This window comes from Candoia aspera, chromosome 5 (genome assembly GCF_035149785.1).
Source record: "Candoia aspera isolate rCanAsp1 chromosome 5, rCanAsp1.hap2, whole genome shotgun sequence".
NCBI lineage: Eukaryota > Metazoa > Chordata > Lepidosauria > Squamata > Boidae > Candoia > Candoia aspera.
The window spans coordinates 107,475,759-107,498,711 of record NC_086157.1 but is presented as its reverse complement, the minus strand read 5'-3'; the positions used below and the strand labels follow the sequence as shown (position 1 = coordinate 107,498,711).

Sequence of the window (22,953 nt, the reverse complement as noted above, 5' to 3'; positions counted from 1 at the left end):
CAGGATTAGCTTTGCAAAAACAGCTGCACAGCCTCCCCGGCTACGCGCGCGCTCCCTAAGCCAAAACCCTTTCGCCGCCCTCGAATGCGCATGCGCCGCTCATCTTCCTCCTCTCTCCTGTTCCGACCGCCAGGGGGCCATACTTCTGCGCCTGCGCCTTCGGTCCCAGCCCCGTGAAGTTTCGCGAAGGTTCCCGAAGCTTCTGCTCGGCACTTTCCGGAACGAGGAAGAGGCGGTGACTTCCTTCCTGTCAGTCCGTCAGTCAGTCCGTCGGTCGTGCGAGTGGCGGCCGGTGTTTCTGCGCGCGCGGCGTCTTCCCTCGGCGGCCATGGCTCTGCTCTGCTACAACCGGGGGTGCGGACAGCGCTTCGACCCCGCGGCCAACACGGAGGGTGAGCGGCTTCCCCCATCCCCGAATCGTCGGCTTGCCGACTCCAGAGAGCTGCGACTACAGTCCCCATGACCCTCGGCCAGCACGGCCGGGGCAGCGAGCGGTTTGGGCGATGGGATTGAGAGCCCCCGCCGCTCAGGAGAGACGGCCGTGCTGCGGGCGCTTATGGGGGTGGTAGTCCCGCCAGCCTGGAGAGGGCGAAGGGGGTCGTGGAAACTTTATTGCTGGGTGAAGGTGGGGCCGTGCCTTTTGGGGTTATCCTTTCTCACGGGGTTGTGGGGAGGGAAAGACAACCTCGGAGGAAGGGGGAAGCCTGCCAGAAAGTCTGGAGCACAGTTTCTCATCCTGGGCCTCTTTAAGATGTGTGGACTTCAACTCCCAGAATTCCCCAGCCAGCAAAGCTGGCTGGGGAATTCTGGGGATTGAAGTCCACACATCTTAAAGAGGCCCAGAATGAGACCCGGGCCAACAGTCTCCTTTGACTGCTGTCTCCTTTGTCTCCAGTCTGACCCCTGACTTTATGTCACCTCCTTGCCTTTCTCTTGACAACTGCATGGCAGTGTTGCCTTCTTCCTGGATGGTCTTTTGACCTCCTGGCCAAGTGAACCGCTGTGGGATTTGGTCTGACCTCATTTGGTCTGTCAAGGTCCCCTAAGGTCGCCAGCACTAGCCATCTGCTGTTAACCCTATAGCACAACCTTACAGTGATCAACGCACAGTGGTTCACCACTGCCTTTTTTCAGGATGCTCTTTGACTTCTCCATTCCCACTTTTATGTACAATATCATTTTTGCATTGGTATGTCCTAATTAAAAAGCTGCCAGGGGATATTCACTCTATATAATAGTTTTTAGATGTATCATTATTTGGGTAATCAGTGCAGTATTACAGTATTGAAGGAGTATACATAATAGTATTTGATTTGATTTTTAGCATACTGCTGTATTAATTTGTTTTAGCATACTGCTGTATTTAATTTGTTGTTATTTTCTTTTTTAAATTTGCTTGTCATTGACCGAATAAATACTACTAGTACTTCTCCATCTAGACACCTCAACGCCTGTCTGGTCTACAGCCCTGGTAGTCCACTAACTGGCTTTTTCAAGATCTGCAAAAGTTGGCTAGGTATAGGAAAAGAAAAGAAAAGAGGAGGCTTACACACATTTGCTGAAAATAGACTATATTTGGCTTTCATGCAGTGTAACTGGAGGTGGCTGGTTATTTTGGTCAGCTGGAAATGCTCTCTCAAGTTGTCCCCAACAGCCAAAGCTTGGTTATTGTCAAGCTCTTAATTGCTCATTATTTGATTGATGGATTTTGATTTTAGTTTTGATTTTAATTGCCTGAATCTTATCATTGCTTTACCTTCTGTATTTTTTTATTGCCATAATCTGCCTTAAGTTTTGCAATAAACTGAAATAAGAAATAACTGGCACTATGCGGTGATTCGGAGCACGCAGGGGCATAAACTTTTCACCTATTGGCGACTCCTTAAAACAACTGTACCTTTTACTAAGGTTGGGCAGCTGCCCACTGCAGCTGCAGCACAATCCCAGTGACAAGTCCCAACAGGTGAAAACATGTGGGCTCCTTTGTGCTCTGTTCTCAATTTTACCTCCTTCAGATCTGGATCACTGGACATCCCTCATTGGATAATGTAGTATCTGGGATATTTGCAGCTGCTTTTTGTGTGAGCGTTCTTAGCCCCCTTTTGCATATGTGCAAATGTTTAATGATGGCCTCTAATACATAAACAATTGTCTTGTCAAGTACTTTTCCTTGACGTTCATATATAAATTTTATATATATTTATATATTATATTATATTATATTATATTATATATATATATATACACACACACACACATATATATAAAAAACAAAATAATAGAAATCGGGATGCAAATGTTTATGTGGTGCATTGAGGTCTACATGTGGTGCACAATAAAATCTACATTCTGTGCCTATCTTTTTTTTCCATGTCTTTTCAACATCAATTCCTCCCACATTTTTTCACCTTACTTGGTAATAACCTTAAAGAAGAATCCTTTGTCAGAATGAAACTGCATGGATTGAGTGGCTGAAGCATCTGCAGTCTTTTGGTTGTAAGGAGGGCGGGTGGAGATGTATGCCCTAGTCTTGCTGTGTTCTTATCTCCTTCCATGTCTTCTATCCCTAGGAAGGCACTCAGTTGAGAACCCTGGCTTTCTGAAGTTCTAAATTATTCGGAATGTTTTCCCAAACCAGAGTGGTTCCCTGTTGCCGACAGTCACGCTCTACCTGTAGAAGATTGGCAATGACATAGCAGAGGGCTAGTGAATGTAACTTACAGTCAGTTCTCAATATTTGCAATAGCCCCCTTCTATAAAATCAGCGTGAACACTGAATTAGGGAATACTGAAACCTCAGCTGGGAATGTGTGTGTTGGGCAACTGAAATTTTTTGCTGCTCTGCATGTCCATGAATGACCACAAAAGTGCCACAAGTATTAATTTACAAATAAATAAGTTACAAATAAATTTTAGCGAGTAGGTGAATTCACAGATATGGAATCAGCAAATAACAAGAATTGACTGTATTTATTCCCATTCCCTTATCTGATGTTTAGATGTTACATATATCTTGAATGTGAAGTTCAGTGATTGTTTGGCTAAGTTTTCTCCTTTCTTTTTAAAGTTTGGTCTAAATCAGCCTTTCTTGACTTTTTGACCCTGGAGGAACCCTTGAAATATTTTTCAGGCCTCGGGGAACCCCTGCACATTCAGGCTGAAATAGAGGCCAGAAGTTACAAAAGTATTATATTCGTTTCATGCGTAGACCTGTCTATATGCATTCATGGTGTTCTTAAACTAAAAATAAAGAATGAAACCTACCTCTTTAAAGTGAATTTGCCCAAATTTGAAATATTTTTAAAAATAAATCGTGATCTCCCAGGAAACCCCTAGTGATCTCTTGCGGAACCCCAGGGTGCCATGGAACCCAGGTTGAGAAAAGCTGGTCTAAATATTTGTGAGGTAATACTATAGTTTCTGCAGACTTTATGTGTTAGTTATTAAGAAAGAATGTTATTTCTCTTGCACAGATAATATTTCAACTTTATTTTAGAAGATAAGCTTGAGCAATATGAATGATATGCTCAACTGGACTATGTGGTTGTAGCGCTTGGAGGAATATGTGTGTCATACAAATGAAACCTTTAATATAACAGAATTATGGTTCATCAAGAAAATTCTTAGGGATTTCTTTATATAGCATCATTAAAAGTATTATTATATAATATACTGTGACAGTAATAACTAAATGACATTGTCTTGCCCTGAATAGCATAAATTCTAAATTTAGACTACCGGAACACAACAGAGATGAGAGAGGCAAGGACAGCAGAGGAAAGAAACATACAGAGAATTATAGGCTTGATTTCATGTCTGGGTTTCATTTCAGTTATGGATGAAGGCTAAGAAATTAGGGTTTCATGGAAGATGCAGATGCAGAAGAGTACTGTATTTGTGTTGGTCATTGGCCAAATAAAGATTACTTATATGCAGCTTCCTTCTTTAACTTTGTGAGGTATTGTATTACAAACCTCACTATCTCCAGGGATTGGTTTTAGCTCAAAGTATCTTATATACTATGTATAACAAGCCTCCATATGCCTAAACAAGTAGATGACAGCAATCCCTTTACTTGAGATAAATAACAGAAACTTAAGGCACGTTGAGTATTTTCTGAACCTATATTAACCTGTGACCTGATCGTTAAGGGAGAATAAAGGCACTCTAATATGTAAAGAGAAACTGTTGTTGTTCTTTCCGACCAAAGAGAAATTTTGTTTGTTTATTTCCAATATTTATATCCCACCCCAATTCTCACAGACTCTAGGCGAGTAACAAGGTGCAAAGAAACAACTAAGGGCCAAAAGCATAAATGTTGGGAAGAAATTATGTAAAGGGGCTCAAGACATCCTGATTGATAACCCTGAACAGAATGGGAACAAATTTTGCGTGCATGGGGAGGAGCTGGCCAAATAACCATGAAGATCAGAAATGGGCCAGATCAGGCCAGGGGCTGAAGAGAATAAATGTTTGCAGGCCTATTGGAGAAGCAGTTGGGCTTGAAACACTGCTGGCTGTCCATTCGAAGCCCCTCTCCCTCCTGTTCAAGTGACCCAGAGAAGAGCACTCACAATCTGCCTTTTGCTTCCTTATACACACATCTAGACACAACCCCATGAGGGAAGAGCAAAGACACAGAGGTACAACACGTTACTTGACTACACAGAAGAAAATAACAAATGCCTCATATGGCCACTGATGGAAAAAGGGTTGGAAAGAGTTCCAGAAGCCAAGGTTTTCCCCACCTTTTTAACACTTGTAACTTTGGGGACTGATTTTTTTCCCATGTTTTAGTATTAATATTTTGTCTGACCATATTTGCAGTGCTAGTAGCCTCCCCAAGGCAACACCTGGCAAGGCTTGACTTATTTTGCAAAAGCAAAATATGGCTGTATCTAGTGATTACTTGGATGAAAGAGCACCAGGGTTATGGTGCTAGGGTTATGGACTAAACTGGGATGTCCGAAAACCTCACCAGAAGACTGCTTTGGCAGATCACTTCCATGTAACTGTCGATAACGTGGATGTGCCCATGCAGTCACCAGCAATCAAGTTTATCTTGAAAGTAATTTTACCTTCTCTGTTGATACAAGATGTGCTGCATGTATTGCTTGAATGGAAGCTTACTGTTTAAAGTACCTTGTTAATTTCTCCTTCAGAAGCTGAGATGCAGAAATAAGTATTTGCAGAGCTGATAGCGAAAAATTGGAAGTGAACTGGGACTGTTGTTTGCACATTTTTGACACCAGCAGATGGTGGAATTTCATATATGTGTTGGCATTTTTTCCCTTGAGACCTGTTTACATTTTCAGGAGATGGTGGTGGTTGTTTATTCGTTTAGTCGCCTCTGACTCTTTGTGACTTCATGGACCAGCCCACGCCAGAGCTTCCTGTCGGTCGTCAACACCCCCGGTTCCCCCAGGGACGAGTCCGTCACCTCTAGAATATCATCCATCCATCTTGCCCTTGGTCGGCCCCTCTTCCTTTTGCCTTCCACTCTCCCTACCATCAGCATCTTCTCCAGGGTGTCCTGTCTTCTCATCATGTGGCCAGAGTATTTCAGTTTGGCCTTTAATATCGTTCCCTCAAGTGAGCAGTCTGGCTTTATTTCCTGGAGGATGGACTGGTTTGATCTTCTTGCAGTCCAAGGCACTCTCAGAATTTTCCTCCAACACCACAGTTCAAAAGCATCGATCTTCCTTCTCTCAGCCTTCCTTATGGTCCAGCTCTCACAGCCATATGTTACTACTGGGAATACCATTGCTTTAACTATGCGGACCTTTGTTGTCAGTGTGATGTCTCTGCTCTTAACTATTTCATCGAGATTTGTCATTGCTCTTCTCCCAAGGATGAAGCGTCTTCTGATTTCCTGACTGCAGTCAGCATCTGCGGTAATCTTTGCACCTAGATTAAAGTTTGCCAACATTTAGAATGAGATCCATGGAGTAGTGTCAAGTAGCTCACAGCATTTTTATTATTTATTTATTTATTTATCAAATTTATCCCCGCCCATCTCCTCCCATTGGATTTTGCCTTCTTTACTCCTTTAAACATCATTCTTCTCAAGACAAAATCATTTGAAATTCCTGTTCCAAATCAGGTTTCCCAGGAAGCATGAGTGAATGTTGGCAAACAAACACAAGTCCAAAGTTCCTAAAACATGCAGTACTAGTTACTTTTTGTTTTGGATCCTGACCTTGGACTGATTCCTTGCATTTGGTTCATACTAGGATAACTTGCGTTACAAGCGATACTACCATAATTAGGTAAAATTTGGATAGAGCTCATACCAAGCCAGCTGTCAGTTTAGAGATTAGTAAAAAGAATAAAATTGCCTAGTAAGTTCCTCCCTCAACTTGTTCAATATTGTGCCTTTATTTATTTATTTATCAAATTTACATGACTGCCCATCTCACAAAAAGTGGGCAGCATACAAGAAAATTATAAGAATAAAACATAGAAAAAACTATGATTAAAAAAAAAATTAGAAATCACAAGGCTAAGAGGGAGCAGCGAATGTTAACAACAAGGATGGTGCCACCTCAGGATCCCACTGGTCTCCTGGAACCCCCAGGCCTGATGACATAACCAGGTTTCAAGGACTTCCAGAAAATCACGGATGGAGCCAACCTAACTTCAGGGGGGAGAATATTCCATAAGGCGGTTGCCACGGCAGAGAAGGTCTACCTCCTGGGACTCCTCAAGTGTACCTCTCTTAACGCGGGACCCGTACCATGACTCTTCTGCCGGATCTGGTGGGATGGGCAGGTGTCACTGGGGAGAGGCAGTCCCTCAGATAATAATTATAGCCTACGAATTTATTTTCCTGACCCTGTGTGTGTGTTAATTTTTTGGTTTTTGCAGATCAGACAGCATCTGAGAAAAGTATCTGAGAAAGGGCTAGAGCAAGCGATACAGTGGCCTCCAAAATAAGTGGTCTGTAACTATAAAAGCTTCCTAAATTCTGTTTTCTTTCTGTTTAGATAAGTATTTAATACATCGCTAGCTGGCACTATTCTTCTGGAAACATTTGAAAATATTTAATGGCTGTCTCATAAGACTAAATTGTTCAGCTAAATACTGCTCACATGATGTTATTCACTGCTGAGCTTGGCTAAGCTCTCTGCTTTCTCTTCCTTTTTAGAGTCATGCATATATCATCCAGGAGTACCTGTCTTTCATGATGCTCTTAAAGTAAGTGGGCAAACATAATTATTTCAAAGGCTTTTAAAATGCTTCAGTTAAATAATACTAACTGCAGTTATTTCAAGTGTTTTCATGACTTCTGTATCCGTTTACCTGAGTACAGTAGAACTCCTTTTTTTCTCCTTCTAAATTCCTCAAATAACACTGACCCTTAGTATAAATACATGCTAAATCATGGGGAAAAAAGGTGGGCAGGTGCAGCCGCTTGAATTATGTTGAATGATTTGCAGTTTATTAGTTTATTTGACTCAGTTGGGGATAAGGATATTTTCACTAGGTGTGATTCGTATTTTGATTGTAAACTTAATTAAATTGATTCATCACTTAATCAAGCCTTAGCTGGGCAGTACAAACAGAGCTGGAAAGAAGTGATGCAACTGAAATACAAAAAAAGTAGGAATCATGCCGAATAAATAATTTAAGACTAGTATGTCATCTTCAAGTTAGTGTTCTCTGCTTTGTAGTTCACTTGTTCTTTAACAGTAGTCACCAGTTGAGAATTACATGTTTGATGTGGCCATATTTTTACAGGGCTGGTCATGCTGTAAAAGGAGAACAACAGACTTTTCTGATTTCCTAAGCATTATGGTATGTATTAGTAACTATAAAGTTTTTATCCACTACAGTATGATATTGATGCTTGAGGGCCAAATTTAATCAATGAAACTTTCCAGTAAGGCAGACAGATGCAAAAACCGCTTGGGTTCATGTAATCTCTTGCAGGTGTCCTCCACGGCACATTGTGTATAAATGGAAGCTCTTATTATCTATGCTAGTTAAAGCACAGGAACTCTGCTGCCCTAACATCTTATAATACCACGAAGAACAGAAGCTGGTACTGGTGTATACGTATAATAACTCTAATAAAAAAGTGGAACAGCTGCTTAACTAAGCATACAAATTAGAATGGTAAAAGAATCTGAAAACTGAGAAGAAAGGGGACATTTTCAAGTATATTGATAGAACTGAGTAATAGATTGTATTAAATAAAACATGTGTTTTTACAACAGGGTTGCACCAAGGGTTTCCATAATAGTGAGAAGCCTCCAGAACCAGTCAAACCTGAAGTGAAAACTACCTCTGAACGAAAAGAATTAGCTGATCTGAAACCTAAATTTCAAGAGCACATAATTCAAGCACCAAAGCCAATAGAAGCAATTCAGAGGCCAAGGTATTATATTAAGACTGGCTTTACTGCCAAATCAACTTCATAGGTTATAACTTTATTTTTGTTATATTTTTTTCTTACTGTTAAACCCCTGGATTTCTAAGTGTGTTTTATTTTACTTCTTCTCCTGGAGGATCCCAAAATATATTTGTCAACCAATCTCAGATAAAACCTTAGATCTATAATCCTTAAAAAAAAACACGAATTAAAGCAAAGATCACGTTAGAGAAGCAATATTAAAGGCATTCTAAAAAAAAACACTATTTCTGGAGTAACTCTTACCCTATAAGTGCATTGGATGAACACATGCTTTTCATTAACAGTATGCTGGCCAGCCAGACTTCGAAGATAAGCCAAAGGTTTTTGTGCTGTCACTGACAAGTTCTTAATCCTGGCCACTATTACATAAGCCAGACTAAGCTGTGGGGCCACAAGCAAGGGCTCCTCAATGAATGTTAGTACATGGTTCAGATGGTATGAGGAGAAAGTCATGTTTTAAGTATTCAGTTCCAAGGCTTTATAAACTAATACACCTTAAATTGGACCTGGATTCCAGGCTGCATGAAATAGACCCATTTAGCCACACCATTGAACAACTGGTCATCTGCATTTCCAAACCATCCTCAAGGATTGCCTTGTTTAGAATCCAGGGCAGCAATCCAATTGTGAGTATAGCTATTGAAGTATGAATCTCTGAAGGCAGGTTGTTTCATTTCATGTAGATCCATAGTTGGCACATAACTGGGTATGTGTTACTGAAGCCGTTGTGCCCATAGTAAGAGACTGGAACCAAGGAGTACCTCTAAGCTACGTCCTGTTCCTCCAATTCCTGATCCTGTGGTTAATGGTATCAAAGTATGCTGCCATGCTGTATCTAGAAGGATTAGGATAGCACACTCTGATGTTCTCTCTTATCAAAAGTCATCAATCAGTGTGGCCATGCCTATTTCCCTGTTATATCCAGGCCTGAAGCCAGAAAGAAAGAGAGATAAATAATTAGCTTTCTCCAAGCATGCTTGTAGTTGCATGACCGTATCCTTAGTAGCACTATCCACTTTTGGAGTATGGATCTCAGGATATTGCATTAAGTCTGATGGGGCCATTGAATTGACAGAGCTCACATATCCCTGAGTTAGACTGACCCTGCTAGAGCTTAACGATAGGTGTGCGTCTTGATAAGCATAAATTTCCCTTGCTGTTGGGCAATGGATCATCTTCAACCAAGAATTCACTTTATGTGGCTATTACGATTGTGCCAGAATAGTCAGTTTGTACTAGAAGTCTGGGAACATGCCAAGACTTCTTCCCACGAAAACTGCTTGAATTTTTTTCCTGCCAAAACCCCTTTCTGCCCTCCTTCACACATTGACCATCGTTTTATGTGGTGGTTCTAGTTGTTCCTCTTGTTTCCCACTTACTTCCATGCCTGCAATAGCCAATGCTGCTGTTATGGCCAAAATGACCATCAGCCTCTCGTTCAGCCCCTTACCCAGAAGGAAAACGAAAAGGACCTCTCTAGCACTAGAAACACAGATGGACCCAACCACATTGTGCTGAAGCTGGTGGTGGATCCTCAGCCCTAGGGCAAGCTTTTAATTTGGGCGAATCTACCATGTGCAATTCAACTAAGAATGCTAATGAAATTCATATAGCTGTGATGCATTCTGCCTATCCATCTACCATGACAACCACACACATTAGAAATCCAGCTGAAGACAATGAGAGAACACAAGACAAGGGAGAAAGCATACCTGAATTACCTACTGCTTAAGAATAAGGATCTAAAAATTTATGAGTACATTTGTCAATGCACGTGGGTTACAAAAGTTGACCCTAACCATGACTCCACAGCCCCAATTTTTTCCATTCCTTGTAATGAATGCCTGTTCTAAAACACTCAGACTCATGAGCAGGAACTCAAAGATATCTGATTTATTAAAGAATAGTATGCAGGATCACAGAGAAAGCTGAGAGTGATAAAAGCGCACCAAATGCAAACTAAAAAACCCTCGGTGCAAACGAGATCCCTCCCCCCGTAGAATCCTCCCAGGCTCACAATCCCAGGTGCTCCTAACGGCTTCTGATGGTCCACGGGAAAAGTCCTTGAGCAGAGCCCATAACCCAAACACATCCCATTGAAATGAACACAGATACAGAGCTTGGCACAAGGTTCCACAGCAGCTCCCTCCCAAAGAGAAACGCGCGTCAGCGCCACGGCATGTGAAACGTTACGATGCACAGTGCACGTTGAAACAGTGAACATGACACTCCTTTAGTGTCTCACTTAATTTGAATTCACTTTATACAAGGTTTTTGGGGAACATAGTCCTAGCCTAAAGCAAGGGAAGCCTATAGTTGCCCTAATTTGTCCATTTCCTCAAGCAGCAGTAGCTGAAACTGATTTTACAGATTCTGTCTTGTCTAGGCAGCAAGAATAAACTCAACAAGCTCTGCAATAGTCATGATACTAGTTTGGAGCAGGTCCTCTACCTTCAAAATGTTTTGCAGACCTGTTGCCGTCAGGGGGAAGGGATTTTTCTCTCTCTGCCGTCCTGCTAAGTCTGAAAGGGGAGTAAAGAGAATTCCAGTGGCACGTTTCCTTCTGCATCACAGAGCAAACTGAGCAACTTAATGCTCAGCTAAATTTGCTTTGTCCTGAGAAATGCAAATCTTGGTGCTGCCTGCCACGTGTATTTCACAAGAGCAACTTTATTTCACAAGCGGGGTTCCCCTGGGAACTAGCAGCTTCACTCAGAGAAGTTTAAATCCTGAAATAATTATCCCCTGCTGAGTGTCGGCTGAGTCTCTTTTAGGATGTAGTAAAGAGTTCTTTGCTGCCACGTAATAAGCTTGATTGCGTGCTGTGATCTGTGCTTGCCCATGCTTAGGAGCAACAGTGCTAGAGGTCCTTTTTTAACCATAATGGTAACTACCCAGGATATTAAAATTAAGAACTCTTTTTGACCTCCTTAAACTACACAAAATATTTAGATTTTGAGACTGAATAATTAAAATGATGCATTTTTCCCCCCTCTGGTTCCTTAGTTCTGATGAACCGATGAGCTGCTTGCAGATGAAAGTATCACCTTCTTTGAAACAAGCATTAGAAAAGCTAAAACTATCATCGGGAAATGAAATAAGAACGGGTACGTAGCTTGGCAGCATTCCAAGGTGTTTTCACAAAAGAACGCGCTGTGTCCGTTATTTATTTATTTGTTTGTTTGTTTGTTTGTTTGCCAATCAATCAAATTTATCACCGCCCATCTCCCAGAAGGGACTCTGGGCGGTTTACAATAAAACATAAATAAAACTATAAAACTATACAACACTATAATACATAATACAATAAATATAATAAAAGCCATGGTGGCTGAAAGTTCTTTATGATTTGCAGGCAGAGATTATTCCTGCCGCTTCATTCTTACAGTGTGCGTGGTGCTGTCGTGTTTGAAAAGCGAACACCCTGTGCCCAAAATGCTCAGTGTGAGTGCTCCCCTGATCTTGTACTGTATATATCGCAATCCGTCTTTCCCTAAATTTCTTTAAGCGTGAAATGTTAGAAATAAAGCACAGAGTCCTTATTTTGCAGAAGATGATGGTGACGTGATAAAGATTGGGACTACGTGCAAAAATGCCGGCTGTTCAAAGGTAAATATCTTAAATCTTATTGAAACAATACAGTAGACCTTCTGCTTTGTTTCAAGTTTTTTTTTTTTCAGTACAGACCCTGCCAACCAATGTTAGATCAACATATGCCATGAATAGTTACCATATGTATATATCAGAGTTTAACTGCATATGAGATATGACCATATAAGTACATTTTCTTGTAATTGCAACAAAGGGAGTTTTTACCCCTTTTCTTATGTTTAAATGTATAATCATAAAAACAAAAAGGTATTATTTTAAACGAAGTTTAAATTTAAAGCGGAAAGCGTTTATCCAAGTAAGCACGTGCAAATATTTTCCCAGTGCCCCTTAAAAAACCCACAGAAAAGCATTCCCCCCCCACCCTTCTTTCTCATCCAGACAGCTGGAGGAAGCAGTAAACTCAGCTAATTGTGAAGCTCTCTCAGTCAATATCCAGTGGGAATTGCAGAATAATAATAACGGCTGTAACAGTGCTTGACTTCTACCAGCTTGGGAAACTTTGGCATGTATCCTGCTGTAATTCAGTGGCTAATGAACAATTTTCTGTTAACGTTTCCCTAGACATTTGAAGGACCAGACAGCATGGAAGACCTGTGCACGTACCATGCTGGTGTGCCTATATTCCATGAAGGGTGGGTATCGTGTGGCTAAACTGATTCTTAAAATTCTGTGTAGCTGAGCAGCGTATTTTGATTACTAGCCATAATGCTACGTGATTCTATGTGGCTTTTTTCCCACCCTTCATAATATATAGGATGAAGTACTGGAGTTGTTGTAAGAGAAAAACGACAGACTTTAATACTTTTTTGTCTCAAGAGGGCTGCACAACAGGAACTCACGAATGGATTAAGAAGGATGCCGTAAGTAGTTGCAGCTATACTGTTTGGCTCAATGGGCTGGATAAGAAACTTGATTTTTCAGTCAGTTCGTACCTTAAGACAAGAGCTTGAATTCTGTGAAATTTCATATAGCGGAAAGAAAGGATAGTTTGAACACAGCGTTTAGAGAAGCCCCTATGTACAGAATGAAATGTAGCATGTATTAAACACATTTTACAAACATGTTTCTGTGAGTTGTTCTGGCAGTTTCTACTGGGTTACGCTGTGTCTTACTCCTTATGCTAATCCATTTTTCTAAAAATAAAATTAAACCAAATGTTTAGCTTTAATGGTCTTTTTGAAGCACCTTGCCAGCAAGTTTTTAATGATGGATCCTAGAACAGGAAAGCTTAGGTAGAACCGTATGTTGTGTCTCCCATGCAGCATCAACCCTTAATCTTACAGATTCCCTCGAATTGTCCATAAAGTATACAGTTCCCCCTTTTCCTACAGGAGAAGAGGGTGTCCCGAAAGCTGAGTCACCCCTCTCACTTGCTCCAGTAGGTTGGACTAAGTCTTGTAACTATAGCTAGAATGGGGGAAAAAACACTTCCCCACCACTTTGCTAGTTGTTCCTGCCTAGCTCCAGAAAGCAAGGTGTATAAAGAGGTGCTCTTTTTCCATTCCTTGCCCTGTTAGCTCGTGATGACTGGAGCTGGCCAAACATGGTAAAGTTCCTGGGCACAAACATGGATAGCTCTATCATGTAGAAGAAATATATTTATTTCTGGAAATATATCTATTTCTATTCTGGAAATATATCTATTTCTACTTATTTCTTTTCATGACAGTACTGTTACATAAGAGTCTCTCTTGCAGTGAACTTGCTGGAGTAGGTTGTGCAGGTTGATGGAGGTGAAGCTCTGGAATAGGGCTTCTGAAGTTCCAGCAGGATCAGGCCTACCTTTCGTAACCTTAGGAGAACTTTTAAATTTAAAAAGAAAAAGGGAAAAAGTTCTGTGGCTTGTCCTACCTGGAAGGGTGGCAAATACAGATTCCTTTCATTATTTAAAGATACAGTTGCATATATTCTACAACTGGGGAAAACTTAATATTTTTATTACATAAATACTCCCATGCTCTGTTTTTAGTGAGAGCTTTACTTATAAAAGGTTTCTGTTCCAAACTGTGGCTGACAATGGCAGTCTTCTCTCCAATGAAAAATTAGATAGCAGTGATTTTTTTAATGAAAAATTAATCATGTTCGTGTGCTCAACTTTAAGGGGAAGAAGGTGGTCCCATGCAGACACGATTGGCATCAAACTGGAGGTGAAGTGACTATTTCAATCTATGCCAAGAATTCCGTTCCTGAACTTAGCCGGGTAGAGGCAAACAGAACATTAGTGAGTTACTGTTTTGGTTTGGAGTCCTCTTCTTGATATTTAAAATTCATTCTTCTTTTCCTAAAATTAAGGGCTGATGTACATACACACACTTTTGATGGATGGATTGATTGATTGATTGATTGATTGATTGCCATCAAGTCAGTGTACATAGATAGATTTTCCCCATGGTGATCTGTTCCCAGGTTCAGACCTGGGCCTTGCACTTTTCAGCATTTTTATTGGATGAGAACATAGAGGTATTGTTTATCAGATTTATAGAGGACACAACATTAGGTGGCATAGTTAATACTTCAGAGGACCAAAAAATGAAAAAAAAAATAAATTCAAGTTAGAGAGATAGGCTGAAAATAATGCAATGTTATAGAAACAAAGTTCTTCACTTAGAAATTTACCACAAAGAAATGCAGTGGCAAATACTGGATTGATAATGTTGTGAAAAAGCTTGTAATAATAGTTGATTTGCAAACTGGATATGAGCCAGCAGTGTGATGTGATTGCAAAAAAGGCAAATGCAATTTTAGGCCACATCAGTAGATAACATAATTTCCCAGTTGCAGAAAGTGATCATTCTTCTCCACTGTGTTTTGTTTGGTTGTCTGGGGTAGTGTCAGGTTTGGGGCACTATGCTTTAAGAAGGATTCAGAGAAATAGGACAGGTTCAGAGAATGGCAGTAGAATAATCTAGAAAATAAGTTCTAAAAAGAGAGGTTGCATAAACCTTTTTTTCTTTTGCAGTTAAATATCCATATTGTGTTTGAAGGCGATAAGGAGTTCAATCAGAATCTGAATTTATGGGGTGTAAGTACATAATTCTGCTTTCAAGTTTCTCTTGTAGTCTTTTTATGGTATCTCCAGTCAGACATTTCTAATGCAGTGTGATTGTTTCAAGAAAGGTTCAAATGCCAAAGGCTAGCTGACAGGTGAAGTAGGTGGTTGGTGAATGGATTCTATGCACTTAAATCACTCTTCACATGGTGATGTGCAACAGTCTATATGGCCCCTCTGAATCAGTTTTTTGTTCATCACAATCACAGCCTGTTGGAAAACCAGTTGAAAACAGAGATGTGTCCCTTTTCTCTCTTGATATAAAGCTGTGACATTTGAGGTAGTTTGTGTAAACACTTCCTGATCTCAGAAATATAGACAAGAAGCATTCAAAACTGCTGCTGTTATTAGTCTCCTTCTATTTTTATACTTTGGGAATAGAATTTCCAATTACCCTATTCATTTGGCAAGTATTCATTTTATTCACCATTCTCTCATAGATAATATTGAGTCATGTGTACAAGGTGGACATTATTTTCCAGATTTGAGGAACTTGCACTAAGAAACATCTGCCTGAAGCCGTAACAGTGCTTACTCGTTTCTCTATAATAAATAAGGATGATCATGTGCTGATACTATAATTGCATACCGAATGAATTGCATTTGAAGTGTCAGTCATCCAGTTTACTGCTTGAACTGAAAGGACTATTTTCCTCTTCCAGGTGATTGATGTGAAAAGAAGTTATGTAAATATGACCGCTACAAAGATTGAGCTCACCATGAGGAAAGCTGAGCCCATGTTATGGGCAGGCTTGGAACTCCCAGTATCCAAATTGCAACACAGAGAGCCTCAAAACATTGCAGAACAAGCTTGAAATTGGAGAGTCTGGGCTATTGTGCCTGGTGAAATGGTGACTTGCTGTTTTAACACAAACTGATTTTATAGGCAGTCACTTTTTAATACTTCTCATTCCAGCTCAAGCAAAGTGCATGGCTTTTTAGCGGTGCGGTGGATCACTGGTTTTGTTGTACTGACTCCTTAATTTGCCCAATTATGGCTGATGCTTGTGGAAACCTTGCAAACATCAGAATTTTCTCTGCCGTCTTATCGTAAAGGACGCATGTTTTCATTGGCCCAAACCAAATACATCTAGAGCAGTGTTTCTCAACCGTGGCAACTTTAAGAAGGGTGGACTTCAACTCCCAGAATTCCCCAGCCCACGGCTGGCTGGGGAATTCTGGGAGGTGAGGTCCACCCCTCTTAAAGTTGCTAAGGTTGAAAAACATTGATCTAGCTGCTAATCTTCTCTAGCATCTTCCAAGAAGCAGCATCTTGTATAGTGAAAATTCAGGCTAATTTTCCTAATGTAGTTGGATACTTGCAACCCTTCCTGTTTCTAGGTCTGTAGCAAGGATAGCACAAAGGATTATTTACTGTGTATCTGTGTCATCTATTTTTATGTTAATCAGTGCAGAAATGGAATGGTAGAAAACAGTCTGACAATTTTAGATTTGTCTGTGCGTAAAGTTGGTAATTCTTCTCTTCTTTATTCCTTGGAATTCAGGAAATATATTGCTGTCAGTGAATTGTTAAGCTACCTCTCTGCACTTATTCAGAAAGCTGAGGCTTTCCAAGGCACTAAGATAGCTAAAGCAGGCATTGCAAATGTTGGGTCCTTGAGCAGTTTTCTCATGTGCTTCTCTTAGGCCTACCTTCTGCCATAGAGGAAATAAGCAGATGCAAAATGCTCAAGTATTTGTCTTGTGGTTCAACATTTATATTTGCATATCTGGGACTGATTTTGATGGCTGTGCTTTTCTGATCAGTTTTTCTGTCTCCTTTGCATTAAAGCAAATAAGGCAGTGTTTTTCAGCCTTGGCAACTTTAAGCTGTGTGGACTTCAACTCCCAGAATTCCCAGCCAGGGAGGGGAGTTGAAGTCCATACAACTTAAAGTTGCCAAGGCTGAGAAACACTGAAATAAGGCATCTCGGTATGCTGAGACTCTGCTGTATTGTCTGTTACCCTGTCATACCTATATATTTTGGTTTGCTACTTTCACTCATTCCAGAAGTGTGGGTTTTAATGGGAGTGGGGGAGGCTGGGAGGGCTGAAATATATAAAATACATGTAAAATGGCCAGTTTCATGCAAAACCAGGATCTTTGTATAAATTGTGAGTTGCGTGGCAGAATAAGTTACTGTAGTCAGACTGAACTTTTTGTATACTTGAACATGGAGCAAGCTCCTATATACTTGAACATGGAGCAAACTACTATAGAAGCAGATATCCACTCAAATAACTGACTGCATGAAGAAAGAGGTACCTTTTTTGAAAGCATGCCTTGCTTGTATTTATATACTTATATTTTTAAAAAAGGTTTTAATCTGGCAATCAGAGGGAAAAAGACATAACACCACTTCTCGTGGTTGTTATTCTTATAAGCGTTTGAGACAGTTTAAACTGATCTTGGTGGTCTTATTCTTCCAGACTCTGCCTAAAGGTCACCACACCTGTACCCCAATCACCCTTGGATGCAAATATCCTGCACTTGAGAGTCTGGAGAAGCAATTCAGTGAGTTACAGACACTGCAGGCAACTTTATTATACCCAGCAGAGCAGTGTTTCTCAACCTTAGCAACTTTAAGATATGTGGACTTCAACTTCCAGAATTCTGGGTGGCTGGGGAATTCTGGGAGTTGAAGTCCATGTATCTTAATGTAGCTAAGATTGAGAAACACTGCAGCAGAGTCTTTGGTGATTATAGATGTTTCCTGTGACTTGATTTCTGAGCAGGCTGTGCCTTCGAATGACGAACTGCATAAAGACAGGTCAAGTGGAACTTTAATTGCAAACAAAGTAGAGGGTGGTAAGTTCAGAAAATTGCCTCTCAAGAGCAAAGCCGTGGTTTAACGTGTAAAAATTGGTGGAGAAAGTACAACAAATCCAGGTTGATCTTAATTGTCTACTTACAGTTACTGGGAATATTTTCCCAAGAGGTCAATTTAGTCTCAGACTATCAAATGGTTGCTTTTTGTTGACAATGTATCTTTAGTTCCCCGCTTTCCAGCATTGTCATATTTCATTATCGTAACTCTTAGATCTAGTTCATATTGCCTATCAGTCACAGCTTTGTTCAGAGGGTTCTAGGAGGCAACAGCACCAGCAGGACTTGAAACCAATAGCTGCAGGCACATTTGGAGAGCCAATTTTCCGCCCACCAGATGGCCATTACTTGTTCGTTCACTTGCCTGGATAAATCCTGATTTTACATCACAGAAATGACTATACTGCAACTTTCCTGTTTTTTGCTGCTCTTGGGAGTAAGCTGGTGGCAGATGGGTGCAATGAACAATCTCCACAGGCTTCTGTGGTTCAGGCCTATTTAGTGAGTGATTCGCTATGTAGAACCCATCCTAGCACTGTGTATTATGACCTGGTAGAACTTGACAGCATTCTTCCCCTGGCATTTTTTGTAGTCTCATAATAGGCAAGAAGAAAGCTGGGCTGATCCCTTAGCTCGGAGCGTTAATGTGCAGGGCCTCCTGTAGGTCTTAATTTGGGCAGCTGCCGCTGTAGCTCAGTGGACTGGGCACTCTTTCAAGCACAACTTCTATATTCGCAGTTGAACCACTTTTTTCCAGGTAAAATGCATGGTCATTCTTGAGCAAGGCATGTTTAAATTGGGACCCAAATTTTATTAAGGTGTTAGAAGTGCTATATAGCCAAGTCGCCATTTCAACAGTCAGCACTGTTGTTTTGTCTTGAAAAACAGAAAATGACTTATTCTGTGTACTAATAAAGATATTTGCTCTAAATTATAGCATGAGAATTTTAAAAAAAATCAGTGGCTGTTAACTGAGATTTTCCATACTGTATCTAAGAACTTCAGTTGTATATGGAAATTGAAAAAAAAAGAAAGGTGTCTGGAACACTAGATTTTTTCAAATGTTTTTTTTTTCCTTTTTGGTGTCTTTTCCCACGCATGGACGTTCGTTTTAAATTCCGTTGGAGGATGTTTGAGGTCTCATGCCTTCGGATCGTCTTTATAAATTTATGGAATAAATAAATAATTAGTTCCATGCCTAATTTCTACCATTTTGGAAGAACTGGGAGAATTTTTCTTTATTTATGTAAGAGGACCTGTTTGCTCAGACCCACAGAACATTTGAGAGTTCTGCCTTCTGCCAAATCTAGTTTGGTAGATCTCCACACACTGACATTGTAAAGGATGCATCCTATTGACTACCTCCTAAAAGCCATAGGCCATTTGATACCATAGTAGGGCCCCTTAGCGGATATTCAGTAGCATCAATTTGATGCTTTCAGCATGTGCTGAGCAATTGCTACTTTTTACAGAGAGCCGAGGGATTGCTTTGAGCAGAGTTCAGGTATGTACGGTAGGTTCTTCCTCAAAACAGATCGCCTTCTTCCACAGAAGATCAGTCTACCCTGATCGCTCTTAACCTGTGTCGCTGTCAGCTGTGCATGACAAGCAGCGCAGCCTCAAAACATCTGAAGAATACCAGTTGGAGGAAGGTTGATTTCTATGCTATCGGGTATACTAGATAGGGGGGAAAAAAACCCACTCTATTTGGAGGGAATATGCGGATTACATTTGACTAGGGGACGTACACGAGATAGGAAAAATGTATCTGAGATGGAGCAAATTATTGCATTCAAGAGGTTCTGCTGAAACATTCAAATCAACCACTGTTTAGGAGAAATAAATCCCACAGTGCTTTAGTTGTTCCAGGTTTCAGGCCAAACAAAATGTGAATAGAGCGGGTAGGGCAAGGCCGTGCACATCACCACCTCTCCCTCCTCCATGGCTTCCTGAGTTGTATAATCCACCACTCCAAATTTTCCCAGCACCATCCCTCACTAGAGCACGTACCACCCTCTTGCCTGCCCCTGATCTTCCAAGTGTCTTCTCTCCCTCCATACCTCTGCCTGCTACTAATGTCACAGCATCTTCACCCCCATTCAGCCAACAATATCTCCACCCCTCTTCCCACCTTCTTCATTAGTGCTCAGAAGAAAACAGCCACATTTTGTTCCATACAAACAGCAAAACAGCCCTGTTGCATTTTGTGCATAATTCAAAATGCCCAAGCAGGCATGGGCTGTCCTAAACCAGCTACTCCATTCATAGGCCAATTTGTGTACAGAACAATATTGACATCCCTAGGCTTGGCCACTTGGAGCCAGGTGTTTGTGACTGCCTAAGGAAATAAATATTGGAACTGAATATGGAGAAAGGAGCGTAGGGGGATTTCACATCTCCATTCCAATTTGATCAATGTCCAAATCAGTACTGGAAACAGCGTTATTGTGATGTCCTGTGGTTGTAAAATTACATGCATTTGAAGGAGGAAAACTTTCTGGCCGTGCAAATCAAATAGGCCACTGAAATTCTTCAGTTCTGCCACCACTGTCTTACAACACAGCTTCCAGAGTCCCTGCAGCAGCCTGGACAGTGAAGGCTGCAATAGAGATCTGCCTCTTGACTTCCTCCCAAGCTTTGCGTGGATCTGTCCTGCTGTCAATATCAAAAAGAGCATCATAGATCCCTGGGAATGACATGCCTGCATATTTGTTGTGACTGCTTGGAGCAAAAATGATGTGTCTGTAGGGCAAGAAGACAGAAGCAAAATATTAGCAAAGCTGTGCCAGAAGAGCAAATCTTACTTTAAATGTTTTTAAAGTGTCTTCTGTGAAGGATTGCAGGAAGAATGTTTAGCAAGGCATAAGAAAACAACAGAACAGCATTAAACAGATCCTTAACAAAACTGCCTGAGATAAAGATCTTTTAAAAAAAACACAATCTTACAACGAAGTGAGAACATTGTAGCTGGTCTCTGAAGCTATATGGGGAAGAGTTTCACAAATGGAGGTGCTACAACCCTTATTCCTCACCGCAGAGACCATACCGTACTGAAGACCATTGTCTCGCCAGCTGGGTGTAGAAAGCCACCTTCTTTGTTTTACTACTGATTCCTTTACCAAGAAAATCAGTTTTCTTAAAAGTGCAACTTCTCCGGACAGGTTGATTTTTGACCACTAGTTACTTGGGTATCTTTAACCCTATTTGTCCATTGGTGTCCCCATCTCTTCAATCTAGTAATACAGGGGAAAAGTCAAGAGTTACTAAGCCATACTTCGCAAACAGTCTCACTATACCCAGATGCTTTACCTGTAGAACAGTTTGCCTGGCAAACCAAGAGGATCAATGAAAGCTCTCTCCAGAAGCATCAGCTGATCATTCATGCTCCGTACAGCAATGGGGCTGTAAAAGATAGAAGGAAGAGGAAGGTATCAAACATGCCTGGACAATTTAGGATCTTGTGACCTGAGATATGCTATGTCCCAACCATCTTGAATTTCTACAGCATTTGTACAATGACAGATCCCTTCTGCATTAAAGTGGGCAATTCCCTGGCTACACATGGCCCTAGATGTTAATTTGCACCCTGCAAACATGCCGCCCTGAATATTGAATTAGAAGAAATATAAGAAAGGCCTAACTGGATCAAGTGAAAGGCCATATAGGTGTCCACTGTGTCACATAACAGCTGCTTTTAGCTGTTAGTTAAAATTCTCTACCTCTTGTTCAGAAGTAAGCCTTACTGAATTCAACTTATATTACTTCCAGATAAATGGGCAAGGGACTTGCAAATGAATGTCTTATATTAATCCCGAAGTGTTGAAGCACTGTGATGTAAGCAAAACGTTCTCTTAAAGATGAATGAATAAATTATTATAAATAATAGCAATAAAGGTGCACTAACTTTTCCAGAAATATGAAACTTACTTATTCATATCAAGCTGTGAAAGCCTGCGGTGAAAATCTGTTGCTACATCTGCAAAATGATTCACAGCAGAAAAGAGGGGATCTACAAACAGAAGAGTTGCACAATCAGGTTCAACCTTTGTGGTCTCTAGTTTAACAAGATGGGTGGGGTGGGGTAGGGGGTTGCTGCCATGTTGGTGCAACTGTCCTGATCTCCTTGACCTTTCAGTAGCTTTTGAATCAATCATGGTGTCCTTCTGGACAGACTGTAGGGATTAGGAATGGGAGGCACAGAATTATGGTCATTCTCCTTTCTCCACAGCTGTCCAGAGGATGGGGGAGAGGTCAAGCCTGGGACCCCTGAGCAGTGGGTGTCACAGGGCCCAATACTCATTCCCTTCCTACTGAACATTTATGTGACGTCACTGGGCAAGATCATCCATCAGCACAGGATCAGGTATCACCAATACACTAATGACATCTTAACTCTGGGCCAACCAACAGATACTGTCAAGGCCTTCTCTCAGGGTCTGAAGGCTGTTGGGGTCTGGATGGTGAGAAACAGGCTTAAACTCAACCTTGATAAAACTGAGTGGCTATGTGTTTTGGGTTCTCTTAGTACCAAGGACATTCCATCTTTAGTTCTGAATGGGGTAGGAATTCTCCAGATAGAACTAGTGCTCAATTTGGGGGTCTCCCTAGACTCACAACTCCTGCTTGAAGAGTGGGTGAGAGCTGTGGCTAGGGAAGCCTTTGCCCACATTCCTCTGGTGTGCCAAATGCACCTTTTCCTGAATCAGGAATCCCTTCTCACAGTAACTCATTGCCTTAGTCATATTATGTGTAGACTACTGCAATTAGCTCTTCATGAGATTATCCTTGAAGGTCACTCAGAAGCTACAGCCAGTCTAGAATATGGCAGCATGGAGGGTTATGGACACATCTTGGTTCACCCATGTAACACCTCTGCTGCTGTGCTGCATTGGTAGCTAGTGAGTTTCCAGGTGCAATTCAAGGTATTCAAGATCAAGAAAACCAATTAAGAACCATAAATCAAAGAAGTTAATAATAGTGTGATTTTGGTGTAAAATCCCTGAATCAGTTTTAATTAGTAGACCCTATGACCTAAGTTCGATCCCAGCA

The 22,953-nt window shown here is 40.9% G+C and overlaps 2 protein-coding genes across 6 annotated transcripts in view; one reads left to right on the top strand and one right to left on the bottom strand.

Annotated features, from left to right (window-relative positions):
- Window positions 1–22,953, bottom strand: part of LOC134499265 (N-acetylated-alpha-linked acidic dipeptidase 2-like) — a 169,524-nt gene that overhangs the window by 114,681 nt on the left and 31,890 nt on the right. For all 4 annotated transcript variants that reach the window (XM_063305915.1, XM_063305913.1, XM_063305911.1 and 1 more), the window contains 3 exons: window positions 21,832–21,913; window positions 21,214–21,306; window positions 20,024–20,646 (listed from right to left, as the gene is read on the bottom strand). In XM_063305915.1, the coding sequence (XP_063161985.1) occupies window positions 20,457–20,646; window positions 21,214–21,306; window positions 21,832–21,913 (365 nt within the window). In that variant the 3' untranslated portion in view covers window positions 20,024–20,456. The remainder of the gene's footprint in view (window positions 1–20,023; window positions 20,647–21,213; window positions 21,307–21,831; window positions 21,914–22,953) is intronic.
- Window positions 252–17,288, top strand: CHORDC1 (cysteine and histidine rich domain containing 1). Of its 2 annotated transcripts, none has more exons than XM_063305917.1 (11): window positions 252–392; window positions 7,148–7,197; window positions 7,741–7,797; window positions 8,220–8,380; window positions 11,423–11,523; window positions 11,967–12,025; window positions 12,590–12,660; window positions 12,783–12,888; window positions 14,130–14,175; window positions 14,988–15,050; window positions 15,740–15,869. In XM_063305917.1, exons 1-10 carry the CDS (start codon window positions 329–331, stop codon window positions 15,008–15,010), a joined length of 738 nt encoding a protein of 245 aa, XP_063161987.1. In that variant the 5' UTR covers window positions 252–328; the 3' UTR covers window positions 15,011–15,050; window positions 15,740–15,869. The 2 variants fall into 2 exon arrangements, with proteins under 2 accessions (XP_063161987.1, XP_063161986.1); XM_063305916.1 differs by having other exon boundaries at window positions 253–392; window positions 14,130–14,249; window positions 15,740–17,288.